The sequence below is a fragment of the Plasmodium gallinaceum genome, assembly GCF_900005855.1.
Source record: "Plasmodium gallinaceum strain 8A genome assembly, contig: PGAL8A_v1_21, whole genome shotgun sequence".
NCBI classification, from domain to species: Eukaryota; Apicomplexa; class Aconoidasida; order Haemosporida; family Plasmodiidae; genus Plasmodium; species Plasmodium gallinaceum.
The window spans coordinates 353,996-381,401 of NW_021628323.1; the positions used below are offsets into that span (position 1 = coordinate 353,996).

Consider the following 27,406-nt stretch of genomic DNA (forward strand, 5'->3'; position numbering starts at 1 on the left):
TTTTTTTAATGTTATTCTTCTTATAATCTTTAAAAACTTAACATTGTATATAAAATCAAATAATATAAAAGTTTAAATGTATCATAAAGTATATTTTTCAAAAAAAACAGAAAAAAAAAAAAAAACAAAGTTAAAAAAATTTCTAATTATTAAAAAGGAAATTGTTAATATACAACATATTAATCTTTTTTATTATTTTATTTTATTTTTTTTTTTTTAATTTCAAAATTGTTTTAAGATTTATTTTAACTAAAAATATGGATAAAATCTTGCATATTTTTGTTTTTTTTAATATAATAGCAATATATTTTTTTAGCTAAATTTTACAAGTTTTTAATTATTTATTATTTTTTTTTTTATTTACAGATGTAAATAAAAATAAAAAAAAATATATTAGAGAAGAAATACTGGAAGAACTTTTGATAAATTATAGAAGACAATAAAATAAAGAAGAGCAATACAAAAAACATACATGAATACATATGATTATAAATTCTATAAGAAAAAATTAAAAAAAAAATACAGTAATTGATATATTAAAGAAAATACCTAAATTTAAATATATAAATGTGTATAATTATATAAAGATAAAAGGTGCACACAAAAAATGAAATGAAGAAAATATAAATAAATATAAAAATATTTCCATATATAAATATGTAGAAAATAATGTAAATGAAAGTAATTTTAATTAATTAAAAAAAAAAAAAATTTTAATAATAAGAAATATTTATAATAAAATTATGATTTAAAAAATTTAATAAATTATTTATAAGTTTTGTAAAATAATTACAAAAAAAAAAAAAAATAATAAAAAAAAGAATTAAATAAGCAAATGTATTAATTTTAGAAATATTATAAAATATTTTAAAAGAAGATACTTGTCATAATAGACAGGTATACATATGTTTTATATAATTAAAAAAGTATATATTAGCAAATGTATGTATTTTAAAAAAAAAAAAAAAAAAAAAGATAACAAAAATGAAAGATGATATAAAATTAAATGGAAATATTTATATAAATGAGGAACAAAAAGATGATATGAACATTCTAAGTATATTAAATACAGAAGAAAAAGGAAATGAATTAAGTAAGATAGAAGAAAAGGGAGAAAATGAAAATATTTTAAGTGTTAATAATATTAAAAAAAGTAGTAAAAGAATAATAATTGAAAAATTAGTATTAGAAAATTTTAAAAGCTATTCAGGTATAAAAGTAATTGGTCCATTTTATAAAAAGTTTAGTTGTATAGTTGGACCGAATGGTAGTGGTAAAAGTAACATAATTGATGCTATGCTTTTTGTATTTGGTAGAAGAGCAAAAAAAATAAGACAAAATAAATTAAGTGATCTTATACATAATTCAAAATATTCAATGAATAATAATTATACAAAAGTATCAATTTATTTTAAAACTATTGATGAAAATGACGATGATTGTGAAAAGGAAGTAGAATATGATAACACTTATGATAATGAAAAAAACTTTGATAATTTCATTATTAGTAGGGAAGCTACTATCGATAATCAATCGAAATATAGAATAAATGACAAAGTAGTTAATCAAAAAGAAGTTGTTGATTTGTTATATAAAAAAGGAATTGATTTAAATAATAATAGATTCCTAATTTTACAAGGAGAAGTAGAACAAATTGCTCAAATGAATCCAAAAGGAAATAAAAATGAAGAAGGATTATTAGAATATTTAGAAGATATTATTGGAACAAATATATATATTGAAAAAATTAATGAAAATTTTGAAAAATTAGAAAAAAGTGAAGAAAATTATCATGAAAAAGTTAATAGACTTAAACATGTATACAACGAATTAAAAGAATTATCAGCACCAAAAAAAGAAGCAAAATATTTTATTTCTTTGCAGAAATATACTTACAAACTATATATTATTATTTATAAAAAAGATCAATATGAATCATCTAAAGTTATAGAAAATAAAGAAAAAGAGCTTCAAAGTTATATTGAAAAAAGAGATAATCATAATGAAGAATATAAGAATTTATTAGAAGATAGAAAAAATATGAATATTACCTTAAGTAATTTAGAAAATGAAGAAGAAGACATTATGAGAAAAAAAAATAAAGCGGATAATGAATTTAAAAAACTAACAACTGAAGATGAAAATATAAAAAAAGAATTATTAGTTATTGTAGAAAAAATGCAAAATTTATACGTGAAAAGAGAAGAATTAAAAGAAAAAAAAATTCCGTTATATAAAAAAATTATAGAAGAAAAACAAAAAGTATTGAGTGAAATAAAAAAAAATAAATTGCCAACATTGGAAAAGGAATTAGAAATATGTGAAGAAGAATTAGAAAAATATAATGAAGAAATAAAACATGAAACAGATCAGATTAATACAATATATTCTAATGAAGAAAAAAAATTAGCTCCTTTACAAAATAGTTATGATATTTTAATAAAAAGCATTTCAGAATGCACTAATAAATGTAATATCATTGAAAAAAAACAGAAGGAATACTTAACTCATATTGAAAATTTAAAATATCTTCAAAGTAAAATATTAAATGAATTAAAAGAAAAGGATATACAGTCAAAACATATGATAAAATTAGATGAAGAAAAAAAAAAAGTATTAAAGGAAAAGCAGAATGATTTAGATCTATTAGAAAAAAATATAGAGAAATTAAATGACAAGTTAATACAAGAAAATGTAAAATATGAAACTATAAAAAAAGAAGTAATCACAGATAAAACTAAAAACAAATTACATGAATTTATATATAATTTAAAAAAAACGAAAATTAAAGGAATTCATGGAATGTTAGGGGATTTAGGATATATTGATAAAAAATATGAAAAAGCTTTTATTATAGCAGGAAATAATTGCTCTGATTTGATTGTTGTAGAAAATCCAAATGATGCCGTTTTATTATTTGAAGAAGTTAGAAAAGAAAATTTAGGAAGAGTAAATGTGTTATCTTTATCAATCTTAGAAAAAAATTTATTGAACGTAATGATAAAAAATGAGGAAAATTATAAACCTATTCTACCAAATGTGCATAGATTAATTGATTTTATTAAATTTAAAAATGAGAAATATAAAATTTGCTTTTATTACGCTTTAAAAGAAACACTATTAGCAAATAATCTAGATGAAGCTCATGTAATTGGTTATTCTCATAAAAAAAGAGTGGTGACATTAAATGGAGAATTAATAGAAAATGATGGTAGGATATGTGGAGGAGGAATAGATAAACATTTAAAAGGAAATGTTAGTAGTATTAAAACTAGTGAATATGATGAAACCGATTTATTAAATTCAGAGAAAATTATTAAGGAATTAAATAAAAATATTGATGAAAAAAAAAAAAACAAAAATTCTTTATTAAGTGATATTAAAGATTTAAATACTTTCATTGAAGATAATGAATGTAAAATTGAAATAGCAAAAAAAAGAATAGATAATTATAAAAAACAGCTAAAAGATATCGATGATCAATTACAAAATTCGGAAACCCCTAAATTAACTGAAGAGGAAGAAAAAGAATTAAAATCATTAAAAGAATTAATAGAAGAAAAAAATAACGAAAAAAGTAAAATAGAAATTATTCTCAAAGCTCAAGAAAATAAAGTAAAAAAGTATTATGAAGAGTTACAAAATGTTGGAGGAGAAAAAAAAAAACAGTTAAAAAGTAAATATATAAATGCTGAAAGACAATTAAATATATTAAAAGATGAAATAGAAAAACATAATAACGAAGAGGTAAATGCTTTAGCCAATTTAGAAAAGAGTGATAAAGATATTTTAAAATTCACTGAGGAAATTGAAGAATATGAAGCCAATGAAAAAGAATTAGAGAATGAATTAAAAAGTATTGAAACGAAAGGATGTGAAGTGTACGAAGAAATTGAAAAGTTAACGAATATTTTAAATGAACTGCAAACAAAAATTGAAGAAAATCAAAAAAAAAAACAGCAAATAGATGAAAGTATATCTAAAAAGGATTTAGAAAACGTTGATATTGTATATAAAATTGAGCATATTGAAAAGGAAATGGAACAATTTAAGGCAAAAAATAAACATTATGAATTGAAAATAAATGAATATTTGGAATTAATTAAGGAATCAGATAAGATTATACAAGAAAATTTAATATGTGATATAAAAGGAAATGAGTTATTAAGCAAAAAAAAAAAAAAAAATGAAGAAAAAGGTGAGAACAAAGAGGAAACTGAAGAAAATGAAGACGAAAAAAATAAGGAAGATGGAAAAGATGAAAAGGAAGAGGATGAGGATGAGGATGAGGAAGAAGAGGAAGATGAAGAGGAAGATGAAGAGGAAGATGAAGAAGAGGAAGATGAAGAAGAAGAAGATGAAGAAGAAGAAGATGAAGATGATGAAGAAGAGGAAGAGGAAGATGAAAAGAAAGACCAAGAAGAAGACGAAAAGGAAGAAAAAAGGAAAGATAGAGAAGAAGAAAATAAAGAAGAGGATCATAATATTAAATGTGATAGGAATGAAAATAATGAAGAAGATAACAAAATGCTATGTAATATTAATGACGAATATAACAAAAAAAGAAAATTAAACGATAATAATAATTCAAAATGTTCGAGAAAAAAAAAAAAAAAAAAAAAAAAATTAAAAGGTGATGATGAATTAAAAGAATTAGAGGATATTTTTTGTGATAACAAAGAATTTAATGAAATAGAAAATGAATATGATAATATTAATTTAAGTAATGAAGAATTAGAATCATTAAATAAAAAAGATATAGAATCAAAACTTGAAAATAAATTATGTATACTAGAAAAGAAAGCACCCAACTTAAAAATTTTTCAAGATTATAATTTAAAACTATATGAGTACAAAAAAAGAAGAAAAGATGTAAACAAGGCAAAAAAAGAAAAAGATAAAATTAAAAAAGTGTATGATAGTTTATGTAATAAAAGAAGAGAAGAATTTCTAAAAGCATTTAATATTATTTCAGTTAAATTAAAAGAAATGTATCAAATGATTGCAATAGGTGGTGACGCTGAATTAGAAATAATTGATTCTTCAGAAATTTTTAATGAAGGAATTTTATTTTCAGTTAGACCCCCAAAAAAAAGTTGGAAACATATACAAAACTTATCAGGAGGAGAAAAAACTTTAAGCTCATTAGCATTAGTTTTTGCTCTTCATTATTTTAAACCAAATCCTATTTATTTTATGGATGAAATTGATGCAGCTCTTGACTTTAAAAATGTCTCTATTATTTCTCATTATATTAAAACAAAGACTAGCGATGCTCAATTTATTGTAATTTCTTTAAGAAATCAAATGTTTGAATTATGTGATAGAATGATAGGAATTTACAAAACAAATGATATAACCAAATGTATAACTCTTAACCCAAATAAATTTCAAGAGGAAAAAAAATATTAATTACTATTTTTTTTTTTTTTGAATAAATAATATAAAAAACATGTACATGTACATGTACATATATATATATATGTTAAAAGAAAAAATAAATAAACAAATAAAAAATATATGCACACAAATGAATACTAGCAAAAAAAAAAAAAAAAAAAAATTTCTCATTTTATATTTTTAAATTTTTAGTTAGGAAAAATGTATGAAAATATTTGAATATAAACGAGCCGTTTTTTATATATTATTTTTTTTTTCTATAAAAAAAAAAAAAAAATTCTAACAAGAAGAATACTTTATTTATTTATTTATTTATTTATTTTTTTTTTTAATAAATAAATCTCTTCTTTTTATAGAAATTTCTCAAATTATTTGTCTATATTTTATTTTTAAAAAGTTTAAATTTTTATACATTTTCCATATTTTACAAATATACTAGATTTACATTTATATTAATATTTTTTATTCTGTTAATAATTTTTCTTTTCTATTTTTTTTTTTTTCTATTAATTGTTATTGTGTGACTGTAATGTAATTTATAAGTGAATTAACATGTATATAAATGAGAACAAAAAAAAGATATAGCTATATATATTATTTCACACATTGATATAACTAATAATTTATCCTTGTTCATTAAGTAAAATTCTAAGAGTTTATTAAATCCATTTTAAATAATTATTTATATAAAAAAAAAAAAAAAAACTTAATATATAACAAAATGGAGGAAAATAATATAATTCTAGATGATAAAAAGATAATGAATTACAAAATTATTAAAAAAATATGTAGAGGTTAAAATTTTCTTTTATCATAATTTCATCAAAATTATAAAGAATTTAAAATTAGCTAATATGAATGAATAAATATTTTTTTTTTTTTAACTTATAGAAAATAATTTATATGAAACTGATGAATTAAATAATGTTTTGTATTTACATATGAAAGGGTTCCATAATATAGATGGATTATCAACATTTAAAAATTTAAAATGTTTATATATAAATAATAATTGTATTAAAAAAATACAAAATTTAGATGGTCTAACAAATTTAAAAGCATTGTATAAGAAAAAAAAAAAAAAAAAAAAAAAAAAAGCATTATATTAAAATATAAATATATCAGTATTTTTATTATAATTATTTAGTAGTAGAATTAATGAAATTTGTTAAAAACACAAAACTATTAAAATAAGTAGTAATAATCATTGCATTTATAATGATATATTATATATTAGTAGTGTAATGTATATATGCTTTAATTTTCATTAGATTATTTATAACAATAATAATATAGAAAGAAGTAATAACGTTTTAATATATATATATATATATATATTTATATATTTTATATGTTTATTTTTTTAACCTTTATTGGTTTATATTAAATTCAGATATTTACAAAACAATGATATAAGCACTATTGAAAATATTGAATGTAGTTCCTTAATAATTTTAAATTTGTCTAATAATAAAATAAAAACAATTAAAAATTTAAAGCATTTAAAATTGTTACAAACCTTAAATATATCTAATAATTTAATTGAAAATATTATAGTAATACTAAATATTTCCTTTAAATTTTCTTTTTATATTTTTTCGCTTATTTTTTTTTTAAATGTTTTAAAAAATGTATTTTTATTTTTTTTTAAGGATCTTGAAGAGGTTAGTGAACTTCAAAATCTTTCCCATTTAGATATTTCTGGTAATAATATAAGTTTCAGTAGTAAATATGAAATATCAAGTATATCTGACTGCGAAAAATTCATAGATAGTTATGTTGAAAAACAAAGTACATCAGAAATAAAAAAAGAAAATACAATGAAGTCTATTGGTAATGGAAACAAAGAAATTGATTTTTTTAGTTTTTATAAAAATTTTGATGAAGAATTAAATATAAATGAAAATTCTGATTCTATAAAGTATCATCAGAAAATAGAAGAAATGGATTCAGTAACTAAAAAGAAATTTTCCTTTTTATGCGAGTTCATTATACTAATTAAAAAAATAAAAAAATTAAGAACGTTATTTATAAAAAATAATCCATTCACAAATGAAATTAAATATGTTTCAAAATACTTGATTGCAAGTATGAACTAAATTTACTAAATTCAAAACAATGAAAAAAAAATTTTACTTAATAATAATAACAATATATATTTATATTATACGCAGATATCCCCCGTTTAGTGTTTCTTGACGACAAGAAAATAAAAAAAGAAGATATTTGTTTGGCACAAATATTTTTAAAAAAAGGTTTAAAGGAAGAAAATGAACTTAAAAAAATATTTGAAAAAAAAAAAATAGAAAAATATAAAAATTTAAGGGAAAAATTTCATACTTTTTTATTAAAGAAAAGTGAAAAAGTGTAAATAAATAATTTACTTTTATTTAAATTTTGATTATTTGAATAAAAATTATAATCTTAAAAAATTTTTAAGACAAGAACAAAAAAAATAAAAATAAAAATAAAAAGAGAAGGAAAAAGAAAAAGAAATATTGATGAAAAATATAATTACTTTAAAAAAAAAAAAAAAAAGGAACTAATATAAAGAAATATGACGATATAATAAAATGAAAAATAGACAAACTTAAAAACAACAAATATATAAATAAAAAAACATATATATATATGTATACAAAATTATAAAAAAATTAAATATAATTAATATAAATATATAAAATAATGATAAAAAAAATAAAAAATATAAAAAATTAATTATTTTCACTTCAGTATTATTATATATAATACATTTATATTTTTATTATCCATTATACTATTAGTTTTCTGTAATAAAGATACTACTGGTTTTATTCTCTCTTTAATTTTACTTTAAAAAAAAAATAAGTTATGAGAAAAGAAAAAACAATTATTAAGAAAATTTTAGAAGAAAAATCTTTTTCTTTTGGCATTTTTTTTCTAAGATTAATCATTTTTTATATACCTCAATATATAAATATATAAAATATAATAAAATATGATTAATTTTTATTATTAGTTTATTATTCTAATAAATATTTTTAAAGTAAATTCGAGCAAAAATAAAAATATGCAATATCTTATATGGAATATTAAAAGAGAAATTTAACAACTACCATATAAACAAAAAAAAAAAAAAAAAAAAAAAAAAAAGAATAAACAAGAAAAAAAATAAATAGGAGTATTTTTTTAACGAAACAGATTTATCATGTTGAAAATTATTTTTTTAAAAATTTCTTTAAAAAATATTGAGATTTTAACAGTTTCTAAATATTACCTTTTAAGAAAAAGATTTACAGAATGAAAATGATTTATGAAAGAAAAAAAAAATTAAAATAATACTTATTAAAATTAATTATTTTAAAATTTTAAAAAGAAAAAATAATTTCTATTTTTACTTCTATTTTTTTTTTTTTTCTTTTTTATTTAACTAATCCTGCTCCTATTCCCTTATCAGTGAAAAATCCTTGTTCCTTCATTTTATTTATTTTTTCAATATATTCATTTTTAATTTGTGTTTCTCTTTCATCTTCAACATCATCTTGTTCGTCCTTCACATTAGAATCTAATGATTTTTCCTTTTTTTCTTCCACATCCTTTTTTTTTGTTTTTTTTTTTTTTGGTTCTGAGTTTTCTGATGTTTTTGATTTTCTTACTTTTTTTTCTTTTTGTAGTGCTAATACCTAAATATAAAAGGAAAAAAAAAAAAAAAAATAAATAAATTTAATTATTTCTTTATGAATATGGCACAAAAAAGAATTATGAAAAAAATAAGTATGGATAAATTGGAAAGGTAAGAAGAATAAGTTATATAATTTTTATTTAATTTAAAAAAAACTTCAGCAATATGAAAACCTGTTCTAAAAAAGAACCATCATTCTTGAATTTATTATACATTTTAGGATCTATATAAGTTCTGTCACTTTTATTTTTAGTATCATTTTCATTTAGTTCATTTTGGTTACCTCTAAACTCTTTTTCTTTATCATCTAATATATTTTCCTCCTTATATTCCTTATGAATTTCCCCATCTCTTTCACTCATTTCGCTTTATTTTATGACTAAGATTTCTTAATTCTTAATTCTAAGTCATAAAAATTAAAAAAAGAGGTTTATCTTTTTTCCAATGTTAAATTATTTTATTTTTATTCCATTTCAAATATATATTAAAATCCTTTTTTTCAATCTGAACTTACATTTTTTATTTTTTTTTTTTTTTTTGCGTCTATTAGTTTTTCTTCAAGGTTAATTTCTATATTAAATCAAATATTTTGTTAATAATATAAATGGATATAAAATATATAATCTAAATGTTTATATTTAAAATTTTTTCAAAATTATAGAAAAAAATATATATATATAATTATAAATATTAAAAAATATAAGAGAAAAAAAAAAAAAAAAAAAAAAACTGCTAAACTATGTGCTACATAAAAAGTTAATCTAAGATATAGATGTTTTAGATACATAAAAATATAATGTATTAATAAAATAATTAAACTATTATAACAAATTTCCCTTTTAGAATTTTTTTATATTTTTTTATGTTTAAAAATTATATCATATTTTCATTATAGTATTAAAAATAATATTTTTGATTTAAATATAAATTTCTATGAATGAAGAAAAATATATATATATATTGAAAATTTAATAGTATAATCTTGTTTAATTTTATATTATATTTTTTTTTATAAGTTTTACTGTTTTAAAAAGATAATTAAGAAAAATGTTTTGTTGTTAATTATGCAGTTTATAAAGTGAGTTTCATTTAAATTGAATATTATTAAAAAAAGGATAAATAAAATTTTTTAATTTATCTTTATAAAAATTTTGTTGCATATATAAAAAGAAGAAAAAGAAGAAATAAAAAAAAAAAATAAAAATCAAAATCAAAATAAAAAAGAAATAAAATAATAAAAAAAAAAAAAGTAATAATATTATAATTATATTACAAAATATTAAAAAAAATTTTAAAAAATTTTATTTTATATTAAAATACATTTACTTTCCTATGCATGTTATAACATCAGCTAGGTTGGTACCTACTTTTATGTGTTTTCCAAAGAATAAACTACTTGATGCTGTTGATAAATGATCTATAAAAAAAGATAAAAGAATAATAAATATAGAGAAAAAATTATACATATATAAAAAAAAAAAAAAAAACATTTGCATAAATGAAAAAAAAAAGAAAAAGAAAAAGAAAATGTGAGATATACACTATAGTAATACAGTTTATGTACAAAAAATTTATAATGTAATGTTTAAATGGACAATTTAACATATATATAACATGTATATATATATATATATATATATATATATATTTATAAAAGAAAATGAATTATTTTTTTTTTTTCTTTTTTTACCAATTGATTTATGTACGCATCCCTGTATTAAAAAATTTGTTGCACACTCGAAACTCATTTTATGAAGAACATTTCGAAAATTCCCCATTCCATGTCTATTAAATGCTTTCAAATCACCTTTAAAAAAATAAGGAAAAATCATATTAAAAAAAAAAAAAAAATAATAAAATAGATGTCATAAAGGAGAGAAAAAAAAAAATAAAATAAAAATAAAATAAAATAAAAACACAAAAAAGAGAATAATTTAAATAATTTTACATAAAAATATGTGAAAAAAAAAAATATAAATTAATTATATTTGTATATATTTATATAATGCTATACAATTATTTTTATTTGTTATTATTATTTTTTTTTTTTTTTTTTTTTTTTTTTTTTTTACCTGTATGAGTCATAAAATCACTTATAAATGACAAATGCCTAAAATCAATTTTAATACCATATGCATCGAAAACTTTTTTCAATTCTTTTGTTATACATAATCTGCCTGCTTCAATACCATAAGTTTTTACTATTGCATAAATATCATTGCAATATAGTTTTGTTTTATCAATATATTTATCTTTAATATTATATAATTTGTATATGTTTTTTCCTTCTATTTGTAACTCATATTCTGAACCGCTATGAGTTATATCTTTTCCTTTTAATATTTTTGGATTATTTAAATCCTTTACTTTGTATAATGTTTCTTTCGAAATTTCTGATTTTAAGTAAGTTAAAAAATCAATGGGATAAGGAAAAAAATTAATATCCCATCCAACTTCAAATTTCAAAGTCCAAGTAATAGGAGAAAAATTGATTTTTTTAACAAAACGAAGTAAACTACTTTTTATTTTATCAATAATGTTTTTAACAAATTTCTGTTCATTCTTTTTTTCTCCATTTTCTTCATCTTCATCGCTTTCAGAATCACCTAAATTAATGTTATTTTTGTAATTATATAACATATTTTCAAATGATTTTGTAAAATTTTCTTCTTCATCTTTCTCTTTTTGTTTTCGTTCTTCTTCTTCTTCCTCTTCATCTTCATCTTTTTTTTCTTCTTCTGTATCTTCATCTATTTTTTTTATTGGAGTAGATATCGTTGACGTTGCTGGTGATGAAACTGTCGTTGATCCTGTTATTGTTGATGCTTTAATTTTTTCTTTTGTCTTCATTTTATTTTTATCCAATATATTTTTTTTATGATGAGAATTTTCACCACATATTTTATCTTTTATATTATTGGAATCATCTGATTCAACTGAAACATGATGTGTAACACTAGCTTCTGAAGAAAAATAATTCACAGTGCCTGAATCATTGGAAGATTCGGATAATTTTAATTCATCACTTGAATTTCTATTAGTAAAATAACTGTTTTCATGTAGGTTAACATTTTCATCATTTTTTTCATTCTTATTTTTATCCGATTTAGTATTTTTACTGTTTTTTAATTTAGACATATCTTTTTCATACCTGCATACATTATTATTATTTAATATATTATCTTTTTCCTTCATCTGTTTATTTTCCTCTTCAACTTTTTCTTCATCTTCATCTTCATCATCGTCATCATCATCATCATCATCATTTCCATATTTCTCATTTTCAACTTTGTTTTTATTTTCTTCATTATAATCTTCATCTTTCTCACTCTCAACTTCGCTATCAATCACATCATCTTCATCGTATTCATTCTCATCTCCTTTTCCTTCTTCTGATTCCGATTCTTCCTCCTCCTTTTCAGCTTCTGATTCTGTTTCTCCTTCCCATTTTTTTTTTCCTTTATAAATATTTTCTTCCTTTTCAGACATATCATTATCTTCTATATCTGAATGAACATTAAATTCTTTATTTTTTTTACCATTATAGCTAGAATCACCTACGTTATTATTATATGCATTTTTATTTTGTAAATTGCTATAATTTTCATTTACATCATCTTGATCGTCATTTTGTTTATCACCCGATTTGTCTGTTTTATTTTCATTAGCCATATATTTCAATTTCGCATTTATTTGACCTTCATCATCTTTATATTCATATTTTTCCACATTAAAATTAAATTCTGTAACTAATTTTTTGCTAATAAAATCATATAACTCATCATAGTATTCATGGTTAAATGAGCTAATACTATTAATGTTATGAAATATGAGACTCTCTTGAATTTTATTAAGAACAGAAGTAAGAATAGCACTTGTAACTTTATGAAGGATAAAAGGAATAGATATTTGTTTGTATATCTTACAAAAATGATAAAGATTTTCAAATTGAATAATAATTTCATAATTCCATTCTTTTTTACAATCGAAACTTATGTTAACATTTTTAAGAACATTCATTATTTTAGCTACTTGTACATTTACATCAATATTACTACTAACTTTTTCATCATCAAATTCAGATCCATTAATATAATGGACATTATTTTTATTTTCTTTTAATATTAATTTTCTTTCTACTCCAACACCATAAACAACGTCACTTAAGCAAATACTTTTATAGCTGTTTAATATTTTATCAGCAATGTTGGTAATATATAATTTCATTTTATTGATGTCATTGGTTTTCAATTCAATTTTTATTGGTACATATATCATTGGTTTAGATGTTAATTTTGAAGTAAGAAAAATTTCTTTTAACCTTGGAATACCCATAGTAACATTTTCTGTACCTGCTAAATGAAATGTATTAAGAGTCATCTGAGTAGCAGGTTCACCAAAAGATTGAGCAACTAAAATTCCAATGGATTCACCAGGATTACATAAAGAATTAAAATATTTTGATTTCAAAAGTAATGTAGACAAGGTATCAAAATCTTTTGGTAAATCACGATAATTAGGAAAATTAAAATTATTGAAAAAAGTTTTACTTAATTTTTTATTAAATTTATCTGATACACTCCCAATAAAAGTATATGGATTATAATGGCAAATTACGGGTTCTTCATCTTTCCATTTTCTTATATGATTTTGAAATATATCTTCATTATTTAATATTTTTTCATGAACATTATTTTTTAAATATTTGCTAAATGATAAATTGTAATTATAAAGCAAATCATTTGATGAATCTAAGTAAGCTGTTTTTGAAGGATCTATACCATCTTCTCCATATAAAAATTGAATAATTGAATTGTCTTCATTTCTAACCGTTCCATCATAATGTAAAACTACAGATTCCATACATTTTATTAAGCATCTTTGAATATAACCAGATTTGGCTGTTTTTACTGCTGTATCTATTAATCCTTCTCTTCCTGACATACAATGAAAAAAATATTCTTGAGGTCTCAATCCTTCTAAAAAGCAATCAGTAATTAGTCCACATGATCTAGCACCATAATCATACCTATGAAAACTCGGAAGTGTTTTTCCTGATTTCATTCTAGGAACTCTCTTTCCTTCTAAATATTGTTGATCTAATATACCACAAATCATAGAATAATTGACTTTGCTTCCTTTTGCACCTGTAAATATCATATTACTAAAACCATTATTTAAAAATTTATTAATCAAATTATTCATGTTTATCAAATGATCAGTACTAGATGATACTCTACATAAATATGGTTGAAATAAAGAATCAATTAAAGTATCAAAATCAAATCTATTTAAAGAAAAAAAATTATTTATTAGATATTCCATTTTATAAAAAATATCTTTCATATCATAAAATTTAAAATAACCATCTTCTTTTTCTTCTTTAACCTTTAAATATTCTTCAAAATATTGATATTTGTCGTTATATGATAAATTACATATATCATCATTTAAGAGAAATGATGGAAAACTTGATATTAAGCAATTTTTTATTAATTTTTTATCATGAAGACTTATTTCCTTTATATTTAATTCATAATCATCATTATTACTAATATTATCAACACTATTAGTAATTTCCTTTTTCGTATAAGCATCGTCCTCTTTTTTATGTATACTACTCTCATAAAAATTAATAAATTTATTTAATTTATATTCATCCTTATTTTTTATTATATTATCTTTATTTAATGATATAGGATTTTTAAAAGGGGATGTAGGACAATATTCTTCGAAATAAATATTATTTACTACATTTTTTATTATCTCTTCGTTACTTAAATCATAATTAAAGTCATGTAAATAATTCATCAATGACGGAAAATATTTCATTATATTTTTATTTTGAAACAATTCGAATATTATAAATATTTTTAGTCTTTTATTGCATTTTGCTTCTTTTAAAAAATCAAGAATTTTCTCAATAATTTTTATAATTTTTTTTCCTGTAAATGTAGGATTACTAAAAAATGAAGGCTCCTTAATAGAATTATACAATTTGTGTATTACCGTATTTAAAATTATAGAATCTTTTTTTTCATCCTGTTTACAATTATATATATCATCTTTATTATTTATATACTTTTCATATAAAGTAAAATTTCTTTTAAATATATTATCACTATCAGATGAATCCATTTCTCTTCTTTTTTTATCATCTAAGTTACTAGTATTTTCATTATTTATAAAAAATGTACCCTTTTCTTCTTTTATTTTTTGTGCACAAATGTCTTCAATTTTTTTATTTAATAAAGCTATGAAATATTTTTCTTCTTTTAGGTCTATATATTTTTCTTTTAGTATATTATCATCTGTAACTCCATAATTTTTTTTTAATTCCATTTCTTTTTCCTTTTTCATGTTATCCATATTTTTATAATTACTTATACTACCTAGAATATCACTTTTCTTTTTCGAATAATTCGCTTCTTTTTCTTCTTTCATATATTTATTTGAATTACTACTTAATTTCAACTGTTTTCCTTTTTTTTGTTCAAAATAACTTATAATTTCTTCTTTTTTCTTATATGAGTCATACATTTTGTTAATAATTATGTCATTTTTTTCATTATTACATTCCTTTTTTCTCTTCGCATAAGAATTCATATCATTAATATCTGCATTTAACGATTTTGCAATAGAATGAACAAAAAGGTTTTGTAAATAAAATCCAGTGAAGGAAATTCTTTTTTTTATTAAGGATTTTTCTCTTTTAGCATCTTTGTTTAAAATAAAATCATAAAGACTTAAACTAGATCCACGAAGTTGTAAAAAACTTATAAACAAACGACCAAAACAATCCAACAAAACACCAGCAGTTTTAGGTCCAAATAACTCAAAGCACAAATGAATAAGACTATTTGAACTTGCACCAAAATGAAACTTATCAAGAATTCCTTGTAACAATTCAGAATTTTTAATAATGACTTCACATTCTTTAACAGGATCAAAAGACCACAACTCTGCTGAAGTTTTTGCTTTTGATGTATAATTTATTCCTTTATAATTTTTCATAAATTCATTATCATTATTTTTGTTAAAAGTCTCTACAGCTACCTTATCAATAATCGTTTTTAAAATACTTGTTATTAATTGCTTGCCTGTCCATATTTTTTTTGGAAAAAGTATTGCTGGTTCATCAGTAACTATGCTAAAATTTATTTGATTTAAAATATTTGCATATGGATCTAAATAATTGTAATTGGTTATTTTTACATTATTACCACTAAAAGAATTGAAGTTTTGTTTATTATTGTATGGAGTATTTTGATTATTATTATTATTATTATTATTAGTAGTAGTAGTAGTATCATCTATTTTGTGCATGTTTTTTTTTTTTTTAAAGAAGAAAGAATTTTTCTGAGAAATTAAACAATTTAAAGAACATTGCAACAAATTACAGTATTCATCATAATTCAAAAAGGTTTCCAATGAAGTCAGATGTAAACCTCCTAAGATAAAATCTTGTGCTAACCCTCTTAGTGGAGATCCATCTTTAAAACTAGTAAATAGAAAATCGCAATTCATTAAATGGCTAGCTTCCGCTCTAGCTAATGGGGTTTGTAGCAAATGCATATTCATTTCGTCACCATCAAAATCTGCATTATATGAACTACAGTTAACGTAATTTAATCGGAAAATTTTTTCTTTTTCAAATATTTTTATATAATGAGCCATTATAGAAAATTTATGTAAAGTAGGTTGCCTATTCATTATTACTATATCTCCATCACGTGCATGTCTATGAACAATATAACAGTTTTCATTTCTAAAATTAATGTTATCTAACTGCTTTAATAATTTTAATCTCTGTTCATAATCATGAGATATTTTAAATACTCTTCCTTTAGAATCTTTATAACTAATTGCACCTGGATATATATGTGGACCATTTTCTATTAACTTTTTTATATATTCTAAATTATGATGCGTCACATATTCATCAACAGTTAATACTTTAGCAAATTCTAATGGCATTCCAACTTGATTTGTCTCAATAAACGTATCTGGTGAAATAACTGTTCGAGCACAATGATTTACTCTTTTTCCCATAATATTTTTTCTTAAAATACCTTCTTTTTTATCTAAAATTTCTCGTATGCCAATATTTGTCATATTCCTATTATTTATTTTGTCTGCAAGATTGCTATCATAAAAAGTATTTACTCCTATTTGTAAACTACTAAAAAGAATATTTATATAAGTACTTTTATTATGATACACCAATGAATAACATTTTAAAAATTCCATTTTTGTTATTTCAGTATCATCATCCATTATATTATTATTTAATTTGTATCTAATTTTTAATGAAAGTAAAGAAAACATTTGTTTATATAAAGTTAATTCCTTTTTATTATGTTCTAATAAAGAATCAAAGTCTATTTCTTTTTTTGCATTTAAACATAAGTTTAAAAAATTATTAATTTTACATAAAGTACCAGCCATTTTTGTTCTTTTATGCATACCTCTATATCTACTTCTAAATCTGTTTGCACTTATTCCCATGTCATATAAAAAAAATATTTTATAACCATCTTTTTTTGTAAAAGGATACAACAAATCTATAATTTCTTTATTGTTTTTTACAAATATTTTTTTCAGTATATCTATTACTTGAAAACTAAATAAACGAATAGTGCATTTTTCTTTTATATTTTGCTTTTTATAATTATCAAGCATTTCTGAAAATGAAGTATTTCTTTCATTTAAATTATTATCAATATTTCCATAAATATTATTATCATTGTTATTCAAAGAATGTTCAATAGATGAATCAGAATTCATTTCTTTCTTCATTTTTTCATTAAATGTATAATCTTTGAAATTATTGGTATATTTTTCATTAATATCCACAAAATGATCACTTTCATCCAACTTTCTTTTTTTTTTTTTTTCTTCATTTTCACTTTCATAATTTAACTCATCATATTCATTTATATCAAAACTGTCATCATCTTTTTTTTTCATTTTTGGAAAATATTTCTTAAAAAAAGAGTTTTTTGTATAAATTCCTACAAAATTGATGGTATCTCTCTTTTGCGATATTTTTGCTGATATATTTCTGTGAAATTTACAATAATAGCATTTACTACTTTTTTTCATATGCATTTTGATCGTTTTACTTAATATAAGATATTCTTCATAATTATAATTTGATTGATAAGCTAATTTATTAGCATCAAATTTATATTTGTTAATTTTTTCTTTTAATTTGTTATTTTCTTTGTTGTCTATTTCTGATAATTCTTCTAAGTAATTTTTTTCTTTTCCTTTTGTAGTTAAATTATCATTGTCATTATTATGCAAATTATTATCTGTATTACTTTCATCTTCATCACTAATAGATTCGATTATGTCTTCCAGAGAAATATCCGAATCTTTACATATTTTTTTATATAATTTTTCTATTTCACTAATTAAATATTCATAATCACAGTTTTCTTTATAAATAAGTTTATTGGTACTTTCTATTTCATTGAGTGTTTTTAATTGAAAAACCTGTTTTAATAAAAATATTACATCTTCAGAACAACAAAAGTTATAGCAATTATAACATACTAAATTTAATAATTCTTGCAATTCTTTATAAAATAAAGGATTAAATAAAGGTAAAACAAATTCTAAATGGCCAACATGACCAAAACAATTTTCATGCCTCTCAAAACAAACAGAACAAATTTGTTTATTATCAATTGTCCCATATCTAGGATCATAGTAAAGTTTCGTTGTTACTCCACTTTTTTGTACTTTTTCAAATTCATAATGCTCATTTTCATATTTACCAAGAGAAATCCTTTTTAATTCATCACTATTTAATACATCTAATTCTGCGCTTTTTATTTCAACACATCTTGCATTATTTATATCATACATCTTAAAAGAAACACATTAAAATATATTATTTTATTTTTTTTCTTTATAATTTTTTTTTTTTTCTTCTTTTTTTTTTTATTATTTCATCTTGACAATTCTTTTACTTTTGCATAAATTATAAAAAAAAAAAAAAAAAAAAAAAAAAAAAAATTAACAAAATGTCGTACAATATATAATATAAAATTATATATTAAAAATATAATATTAAATAGCAGATCCTACAGCAAATGTAATGTTCTTATTTATTCATAAAATTAATAAAAAAAAAAAAAAAAATAAAATAAAATAAATAAATAATAAACAAATTAATCATGTAAATAAAATAATATTCTTTTCATTTATGCATATAAAATGAATAAATATAAAAAAAAAAAAATTATATAACATTAACAAAATGTATAATAAACAAATTGAACCTATGAATAATGTTGTAATATATTAAAAAAAAAAAAAATAAATAAAAAAAAATAACTAAAATAGCTTAATACATTTATTTAACATATAATATTTTTATGTATAAAATGTGAATTTATAAATTTTTAAAAGCAATTAAAAAAGTAGGAAAAAACAAAAAATATATTCAAATTATTCATTAAACTTTTTTTTTTTTTTTTTTTCCTTAGATGCCCTTAAAGAACTATAATTATGTATAAAAAAAAAAAAAAAAGTTAAGTCAAAACGTATTATATTTGTTTTATAATTAAGATTTAAATTTTTTTTTTTTTTTTTTCATAACTCGTAAGTTTCTATAAATTTTTAAGGTTTCTTTTTTTTTTTTTCAATTATTAAAAAAAGAAAGAAGTATTAAATCATAAAAATAATTTAAGTAAAAAAATTATTTTCTTTATAATAAAATTATAACTATTTAAAATTAATTTTTTTTCATTATTTCTTTTTTTTATTAATCTGATTCAAGATTAAATGCGAAAATTAGTAAATAGAAAAAATCAATTTTTTTTTAAAAAAAATATTATAGAAATACTCTTATAAATAGTATTATCTTTAATGACAAATTTTCATCTTTGTAGAATTAAAATATACGAAGTTTTTCTTTTTAATTATATGCATTTATAAATTAAGTTATTCTTTTTAATCTATAGATATTTTCAAGAATGAAATTTATATCGTAAAATATATTAAATGAAAACAAAAAAATATATATTAGTAACTTTATTTTTTTTTAATTTCAACTTAATTACAATAAAAAAAAACATATATTTTATTATTTTCAACTTAATTACAATAAAAAAAACATATATTTTATTATTTTCAACTTAATTACAATAATATAAACATATATTTTATTATTTTCAACTTAATTACAATAATATAAACATATATTTTATTATTTTATTTTTCTTTTTTTTTTTTTTTTTTTTTTTTTTTTGAGATAGATTATTAAATAAATAATAAAAGACAACAGAAAAATACAATATGTCAAATATTTTATATCATTATTTAAAAAAAAAAACAAAATATACTAACTAATATTTTTGAAAGAAAAATGTAAATTAAATAACTATCAGTTTAAAATTTAAGGTTATATACAAAAATAAGAAAATATGTACTTTATATTATTTATCTTTTTTTATTATTGTAAGAAATAATAATTTTTCATAAAGTTTTATAAGTAATAAAAAAAAAAACAGAAAAATAAAAAAAAAAAAAATATAAATAACAATAATAAAAAAGGATAAAATAAATATAATTGAATATTTTAATAAAATTAATCATATAAAAAGTAATATTTCTAAAATTTAATACGAAAGTATCATTAATAAAAATTATTTATTTTTTTTTAAATGCAACTATTTTATTTATATTAAAAATGCTTGTTAAATGTGGTATTATTGATGAATGAGCATATTATTATTATGTTGGTTATATTATTTTAATTTCCTTTTCTAGTTTTATAATAAAAATTTATCAAGTTAAAATTATTAAGTTTTACAGTTGTTTTACATTATGTTTTATTTAAAAAAAAGTTGAATTTAAAATGAATAATTGACTAAATAAAAATATATAAAAAACATAAATCTGTCCTTTCAATAAAAATAAAAAAAGTTAAATTTATATATATATATATAAAAGGGATTAAAAAAAAAAAAAAATTTTTGGAAATGGATGAAATTAAAATAATATTTAGCAATGATTTAAAATTAAGTACACATTATGAAATTTTAAAATCTTTTTTAAAAAATGAAGAAGAGAATGATAAAAATGATACAAATTATAGTAATATGTTAAATTATGATAGTAAAGAAATACAAGAACCTTCAATACATTTTGATAGTGTATGTTTTATATATACAAATTTTTCTTATAAATCACACTTTACTTTGATTAATGAAAAAAAAAGTGAGAAAATTTCATTACACGAAGAAAGTGATACCAGCTATTATGAAGATACTAAAATTGATGAAAAATATGTTCTCTCTTTAATTTTAATAATAATTGAAGAAAATTATTTAGAGTATCAGTATGATAAAGAAAAAAATATATTTCATAAAGTTGAGAAGTTACAAAAAGAATATAAAAATGTTAGAATTATGTGCATATTTATAGGAATAAGAGAAATTTTAGATAGAACTAACATAAAAGAAAATTATAAATTTGAAAATATAAACAAAAATGAAAATATTATAATTAATAATAAAGATTTTGATAGTTTCATTGCAGCATTATTAGTACGCTATCATATTGATTCGGTAGAATTAGATAACATAACTCATTTAAATAAATATATTTTTAAATGTTGCAAATATTTATATCAATCAAAAATTAGAAAACCTAACTCTTATTTCAAAGTTAAACCATTAAGTTTAAACCAATTAACAAATTCCAATACAAATGAAAACAAAAATTATTCTACTTGGATTTCTCAACTAATGCAAATTAGTGGTATATCTGAAGATATTTCTAAAAAAATAGCTGAAGTTTTTAAAACTCCTTTTGATTTGATTAGGCACTTTAAAAAAATAAATGATGAAGAATGTTTAAAAGATATAATAATAAATTCTTCATATGGAGAAAGAAAATTAGGTAAAGCCCTTTCTAAAAAAATTTATCGTGTTTTTTCGCCATATTCTAAGTCTGATAATTTTGTTTCGTAATATTTATATTTATTTTATAAATTTTTTTTTTTTTTTTTTTTTTTTTATCCTTTTTTTTGTATTTTTTTTTTTTTTTATATTCTTTCAAAATTATAAATTTTTTTTTAATAGTGTATATAAATAATATGTCAACATTTTTTTTTTTTTTTTTTTGCATTTTCATTTGTTGTTATCTATTTTGATTAATAATCTGTTGAGGGGAGGAAAAAAAAGCCTTTTTATTAAGAATATAATTTTCATTTTTTTCAGATAAAATATTTAATTTTTTTTTTTTTTTTTTTTTTTTTTTTNNGTTAATTTCATTTATCTACTTTTTCATTTAATAATTAATAAATTAATTTATAATACCAAGAGACATATTATTTTTAAACAAAAAAAATTGATAAATTATTTTTTTATTTATTATATTTTTCTTCATATCAATCCATAAATATATAAAGATATATTATGAGAAAAGTAGTAAAAAGAAGGATAAAGCATTTAATTTTTTGTAATATTTTTTTTTTAATTATGACACTTTTTTAATGAGAATCCATTTTATTAATTTAGTTCATTTATTTATATTTTTACTTTTATTTGTTAAATGTATTAAAAAAAAAAAAATAAATATAAAAAATAGATCTATTAACAGATTGAAGAAAAATAATATTTTATTGAACGAATGGAAATGTAATAGGAAAATTATAAACACTATATCCTTTTTAAAAAATAATATTCAAATGCTTTCTTTTTCTAAAAGAAGTATAAAAAATAACTTTACCTTTAATAAACCTAAATTGAAGAATCTTTTATGTTCATTAAGAGATAGTAAAAAAAAAAAAAGAAAAAAAAAAAAAATTATTTGATTTCACAAAATTAAAAAGGAAATTAATTTTTTTTTTTATGTATAGAATGTGTATATATATATATATATATTTATGTGCAACTTAAAATTAATTTAACTAATTTTTTTTTTTTATTACTTGAACTTTTTTATTTACTTCCTAAAATTTTATAGTTGAAAGAACAAAAATAAGAGATATATTTAAAATAGATATAAAAAGTGAATCAAAAAAAAATTTTAAAATATGTGGATGGATTAAATCAGTTAGAACTGTAGGAAAAAATTGTTTTCTTTTTATTGATATAAATGATGGTTCTTATTTTAAGAATTTACAAGTAATAATTGACGCAAATATTTTAAATTATGATGAGATTTTAAAAACAACAACTGATGATTCAATAGAATGTGTAGGAGAATTAAAATCTTCAATTGGAAAAAATCAGAAAATAGAATTATGTGTTTATGATGTATCAAAGAATCATTATGTAAAATTATTTAAATCTATAAATGATATAAATGAGAATAATTATAATAAAAAGGAAAATAACGATCATACATATTCCAATGTTAGAAATAGCGATAATAATAACTTTATTATGAATAAAGATATTAAAAATATGAAAGAGAATGATAAAAAAGAGAATATAGTTAAAAATGATAAAAACAAAGATGAGTATTATATGATATCTAAAAAATATCATACAAAACAATATTTGAGAAATTTTCCACATTTAAGAGGGAGAACAAAATTGTACAGTAGTATATTTCGATTAAAATCTGATATAATTTATGAAACTTTCAATTATTTTAGAAAAAAAAATTTTACTTATATTAATACTCCTATTTTAACAAGTATTGATTGTGAAGGAGCAGGGAAATTATTTTATGCAACCACCTTGTTTAATAAAGAGAATGAAAATAAAACAAATGCTAACAATACTAATATAAATAATAAAAATAACTTTAATAAAAATAATTTTAATGAAAATAATTTTAATGAAAAAGATATATACCAAAAAGATTTTTTTAAAAAACCATGTTATTTAAATGTTTCAAGTCAATTGGCATTAGAATGTTTATGTTGTTCTATTGGTGATGTTTTTACAATTAATCAGTCCTTTAGAGCAGAAAAATCCAATACGTTCAGACATTTAAGTGAATTTCTTATGTTAGAAGTTGAAATTCCTTTTTCTAATTTGAATGATATTATTTCACTATCGGAAGATTATATAAAAGAAATGATTAAATTTGCATTATACAAATCAGAAGAAATTGAATATTTATATGAAAATCATGACAAAAATTTAAAAAAAAAGTTAGAAAACGTTCTAAACCAGAAGTTTATGATAATAACTTATGATGAAGTTGTTCATTTGTTAAAAGAAAAAAACATTTCTTCTGACTTATCATGGGGTATAGATTTATCTTTCGAACAACAAAAATTTCTAACTAATGACTATTTTAAATCTCCTGTTGTTATAATAAATTACCCTGATAATATTAAACCATTTTATATGAAGTTAAATGCAGATAAAAAAACTGTATCATGTATGGATATAATATTTCCAGATATAGGAGAAATTGTAGGAGGATCTGAAAGAGAAATTCATCTAGATACTTTAAAGAAAAAAATGAACAATCAAAAATTAGATGTAAACTTATATGAACCATATATACAACTAAGAAAATATGGTAATATTCCTCATTCTGGATTTGGTTTAGGTATAGATAGATTAATTATGTTTATTTCATCAATTAATAATATAAAAGACATTGTTACATTTCCAAGATATCCTAATTTTCTCTTTATGTAAAAAACATTCAAATTTTCAATTTTTCAAAAAAATATATTTATATATATATTTATATATTTATATATTATCATTATAAAAAAAAAAAAAAAAAAAAAAAAAAAAAAAAAAATTATAATTATATAAATAAAAATTTAAGTTATAAAAAAAAAAAATTAAAATTATATAAATAAAAATTTAAGTTATAAAAAAAAAAATTAAAATTTTTTTTTAAATTTGATTTATTATTGACTAGTTTCAATAAATAATTGTATTTCTTTTAAGTCATTATCAATTGAATCCATTTCAAAGGAATGTAAACAAACCCATTCAGCATAACAAATGCTCGTCTGAGCTAATGTATTAACACATTCACCAATTAACTAAAAAAAAAAAAAAAACAAAAGAAATAACATAAAAGAATAAATATTTACTTGGTATTATATTATCATTTATAAAAATATAAGAAATAATTAGATATATAATTAAAATTATAAATGTACATTTAAATCATTAAAATACTTCAAAAGATATATATATATATATTAAAAATAAATGAAAATTAGAAAAAAATTATATATTTTCATATAATAATTTTAATACACTTTCAGAGGTTGTTTCAAATTTGCGACATTGACGAATGCAATCTTCACTTTTTTTTTTAAATTTATCAATCAATTCTGAATTATTATCACTTAAATCTAGTAGATTATTTATCCTTTTTTCAAATTCTGATTTGTTTATAATATCTATTAAATTTTCAGTCATATCTTTTAAATTATTGTATTTTTCAAACACCTTTGTGTTTATATTTTCAATTGTTTCAAAGAAATCATTTGTTAAAGCACATTCATTGTACATCATTTCGTTTTCGTCTAATAGTTAAAAATTAAAAAAAAAAAAAAAAGAAAATATATATTTAACATAAGACAAGGTAAATATCAACACTTTTATTAATTATATAATTTAAATTTATATAAAATTTAGAGAATTTTTTTTCTTTTTTTTAATTAAACTTGTGTAACTTAAAGGAAGTATATTTGACTCATTTAATTCGAAATTATCTTTTTTATTTTTATCTTCATTTATAAGGCTAGATATTTTAAGTAAAAATTATTTATTTTTTTTATGGAAAAAAAAAAAAAAAAAGTTATATTAATATTTTTACTTAAAATAATTTTGGTGGTTTAATTCGTTTTCTTTAATTTCAAGATTTTCTTCATCTTCTATTATTGCATTTTTAGTTTCATTTTCAACTTCTAGATTATTATTTTTTTCAATTTCAAAATACTCAACATTTTGCCTTAAACTAACAATATATTATTAAATTATTTGTATTTAAAAAAAAAATAAAAATAAAAAAATAAAATGATTAAAATAATATTACTTGAAATCTTTTTCAAAATCACACACATTTTCAGATGTAATATTTATATTGTCATTTCTTAAAAAAAGAAAGAAATTATATATAAAAAAAAATTAAAAAAAAAAAAAATAATAAAAATATAAAATTAATACTTATATTCTTTAAAATCAGTTGCACTGGTATTTAAAGCATTTGTGTTATTTCTATAACGAAAAAAAAAAAAAAAAAAAAAAAAAAAAAACACTATATATAAAAAGATTTAATAATAAAAGGTATTTTACTTAAAAATTATTACTCTAATGTGTCTAAATTTTTTAAATCAACATTGTTAAAAACATTTTGTTCAGTATCACCAAGTAAGTTATTTATATCAACAACATTTAAAGGATTTAATTCAAAATTTACCGGTTCAACATAAAAACCTGGTGATGAATAAAAATTTAGATAACTTTCTAATGCTTCACTTCAATAAAAAAGAAAAAAAATATATACATATATATATAGTAAAATATTAATTATTTTACAACACTTTTTAATTTTTACGACAAGAAAAACTTTTTTTTAGTATATGGATAGTAATAATAAATTTATATATTTATTAATCTTATGTTAAAACTTATTTTTTAATGATATTATATTTCTATGTTTACTTGTTATTTAAATAATCATTATTTTGTTTAAAAGATTGTTCATCTAAATTTTTAGATTGAAATATAGAACTTAATTCATGTCTCATTTTTGTTTTAACGTTTTTTATATTAACAGAAATTAACAACAATTAATTGAATCCTAATTATGTAAAAAAAAAAAAAAAAAAAAAAAAAAAAAAGAAAAAAGATTACAATATATGAAATACAAGTTATAAAAATTAATACTAATTTTACAAAAAAAAAAAAAAAATAAATAAATAAAATAAACAAAAAACATATATCTTAAAAGTTATAAATATAATATAAAATTTTTTTCAATTTAAAAAAAAATTAAAGATAATAATTTTAATATATAATTGGGAATTTGTTAGAAATAACACAATTTAGTGATGGTGTACATACTTAGTTAAAATATCATCATATTTATATTAATATTTTAATAAAAACTAGAATAATATAATAGGGAAAAAAAAAAAAAAAAAAAAAAAGGATAAAAAAGGGAATTAATTCTTAATTGAAAATATCAATATATTAAAGATACTTTTCACATACTATTTTTTTATTTTTTTTTTTTTCCAAATCCTATTTTTATATCTTTTCTGTTTTTTTTTTTTTTTTATTTTTTTTTAAATTAAAATAATAAAATGAGAACTAGTAAAAAATTTTCATAGGTTAATAAAAGGTTGTTAAAGAATTACACACAAAAGAAAAAAAAAAAAAAAAAAAA

The 27,406-nt window shown here is 18.8% G+C and overlaps 7 protein-coding genes across 7 annotated transcripts; 4 read left to right on the forward strand and 3 right to left on the reverse strand.

The window, feature by feature from the left end:
* Positions 1–984: 984 nt before the first annotated feature.
* On the forward strand, positions 985–5,412 carry PGAL8A_00030200 (chromosome condensation protein, putative; the record flags this gene model as incomplete). Its single annotated transcript, XM_028674299.1, has 1 exon — positions 985–5,412. The coding sequence occupies one exon, from the start codon at positions 985–987 to the stop codon at positions 5,410–5,412; it is 4,428 nt and encodes a 1,475-aa protein (XP_028530666.1).
* A 709-nt stretch (positions 5,413–6,121) lies between these two features.
* Positions 6,122–7,771, forward strand: PGAL8A_00030300 (leucine-rich repeat protein, putative; the record flags this gene model as incomplete). Its single annotated transcript, XM_028674300.1, has 5 exons — positions 6,122–6,194; positions 6,292–6,463; positions 6,794–6,956; positions 7,053–7,488; positions 7,575–7,771. The coding sequence occupies 5 exons, from the start codon at positions 6,122–6,124 to the stop codon at positions 7,769–7,771; spliced, it is 1,041 nt and encodes a 346-aa protein (XP_028530667.1).
* A 1,030-nt stretch (positions 7,772–8,801) lies between these two features.
* On the reverse strand, positions 8,802–9,423 carry PGAL8A_00030400 (conserved Plasmodium protein, unknown function; the record flags this gene model as incomplete). Its single annotated transcript, XM_028674301.1, has 2 exons — positions 8,802–9,062; positions 9,235–9,423. The coding sequence occupies 2 exons, from the start codon at positions 9,421–9,423 to the stop codon at positions 8,802–8,804; spliced, it is 450 nt and encodes a 149-aa protein (XP_028530668.1).
* A 960-nt stretch (positions 9,424–10,383) lies between these two features.
* RNAPI (RNA polymerase I, putative) lies at positions 10,384–18,937 on the reverse strand (the record flags this gene model as incomplete). The annotated part of the gene is made up of 3 exons (XM_028674302.1): positions 10,384–10,478; positions 10,752–10,868; positions 11,134–18,937. The coding sequence occupies 3 exons, from the start codon at positions 18,935–18,937 to the stop codon at positions 10,384–10,386; spliced, it is 8,016 nt and encodes a 2,671-aa protein (XP_028530669.1).
* A 2,120-nt stretch (positions 18,938–21,057) lies between these two features.
* On the forward strand, positions 21,058–22,050 carry PGAL8A_00030600 (conserved Plasmodium protein, unknown function; the record flags this gene model as incomplete). Its single annotated transcript, XM_028674303.1, has 1 exon — positions 21,058–22,050. One exon carries the CDS (start codon positions 21,058–21,060, stop codon positions 22,048–22,050), a length of 993 nt encoding a protein of 330 aa, XP_028530670.1.
* A 524-nt stretch (positions 22,051–22,574) lies between these two features.
* On the forward strand, positions 22,575–24,687 carry AsnRS (asparagine--tRNA ligase, putative; the record flags this gene model as incomplete). The annotated part of the gene is made up of 2 exons (XM_028674304.1): positions 22,575–22,857; positions 23,048–24,687. The coding sequence occupies 2 exons, from the start codon at positions 22,575–22,577 to the stop codon at positions 24,685–24,687; spliced, it is 1,923 nt and encodes a 640-aa protein (XP_028530671.1).
* Positions 24,688–24,908: 221 nt separating this feature from the next.
* Positions 24,909–26,765, reverse strand: PGAL8A_00030800 (conserved Plasmodium protein, unknown function; the record flags this gene model as incomplete). Its single annotated transcript, XM_028674305.1, has 8 exons — positions 24,909–25,046; positions 25,267–25,538; positions 25,680–25,756; positions 25,832–25,966; positions 26,051–26,107; positions 26,182–26,232; positions 26,325–26,492; positions 26,680–26,765. 8 exons carry the CDS (start codon positions 26,763–26,765, stop codon positions 24,909–24,911), a joined length of 984 nt encoding a protein of 327 aa, XP_028530672.1.
* Positions 26,766–27,406: the final 641 nt, after the last annotated feature.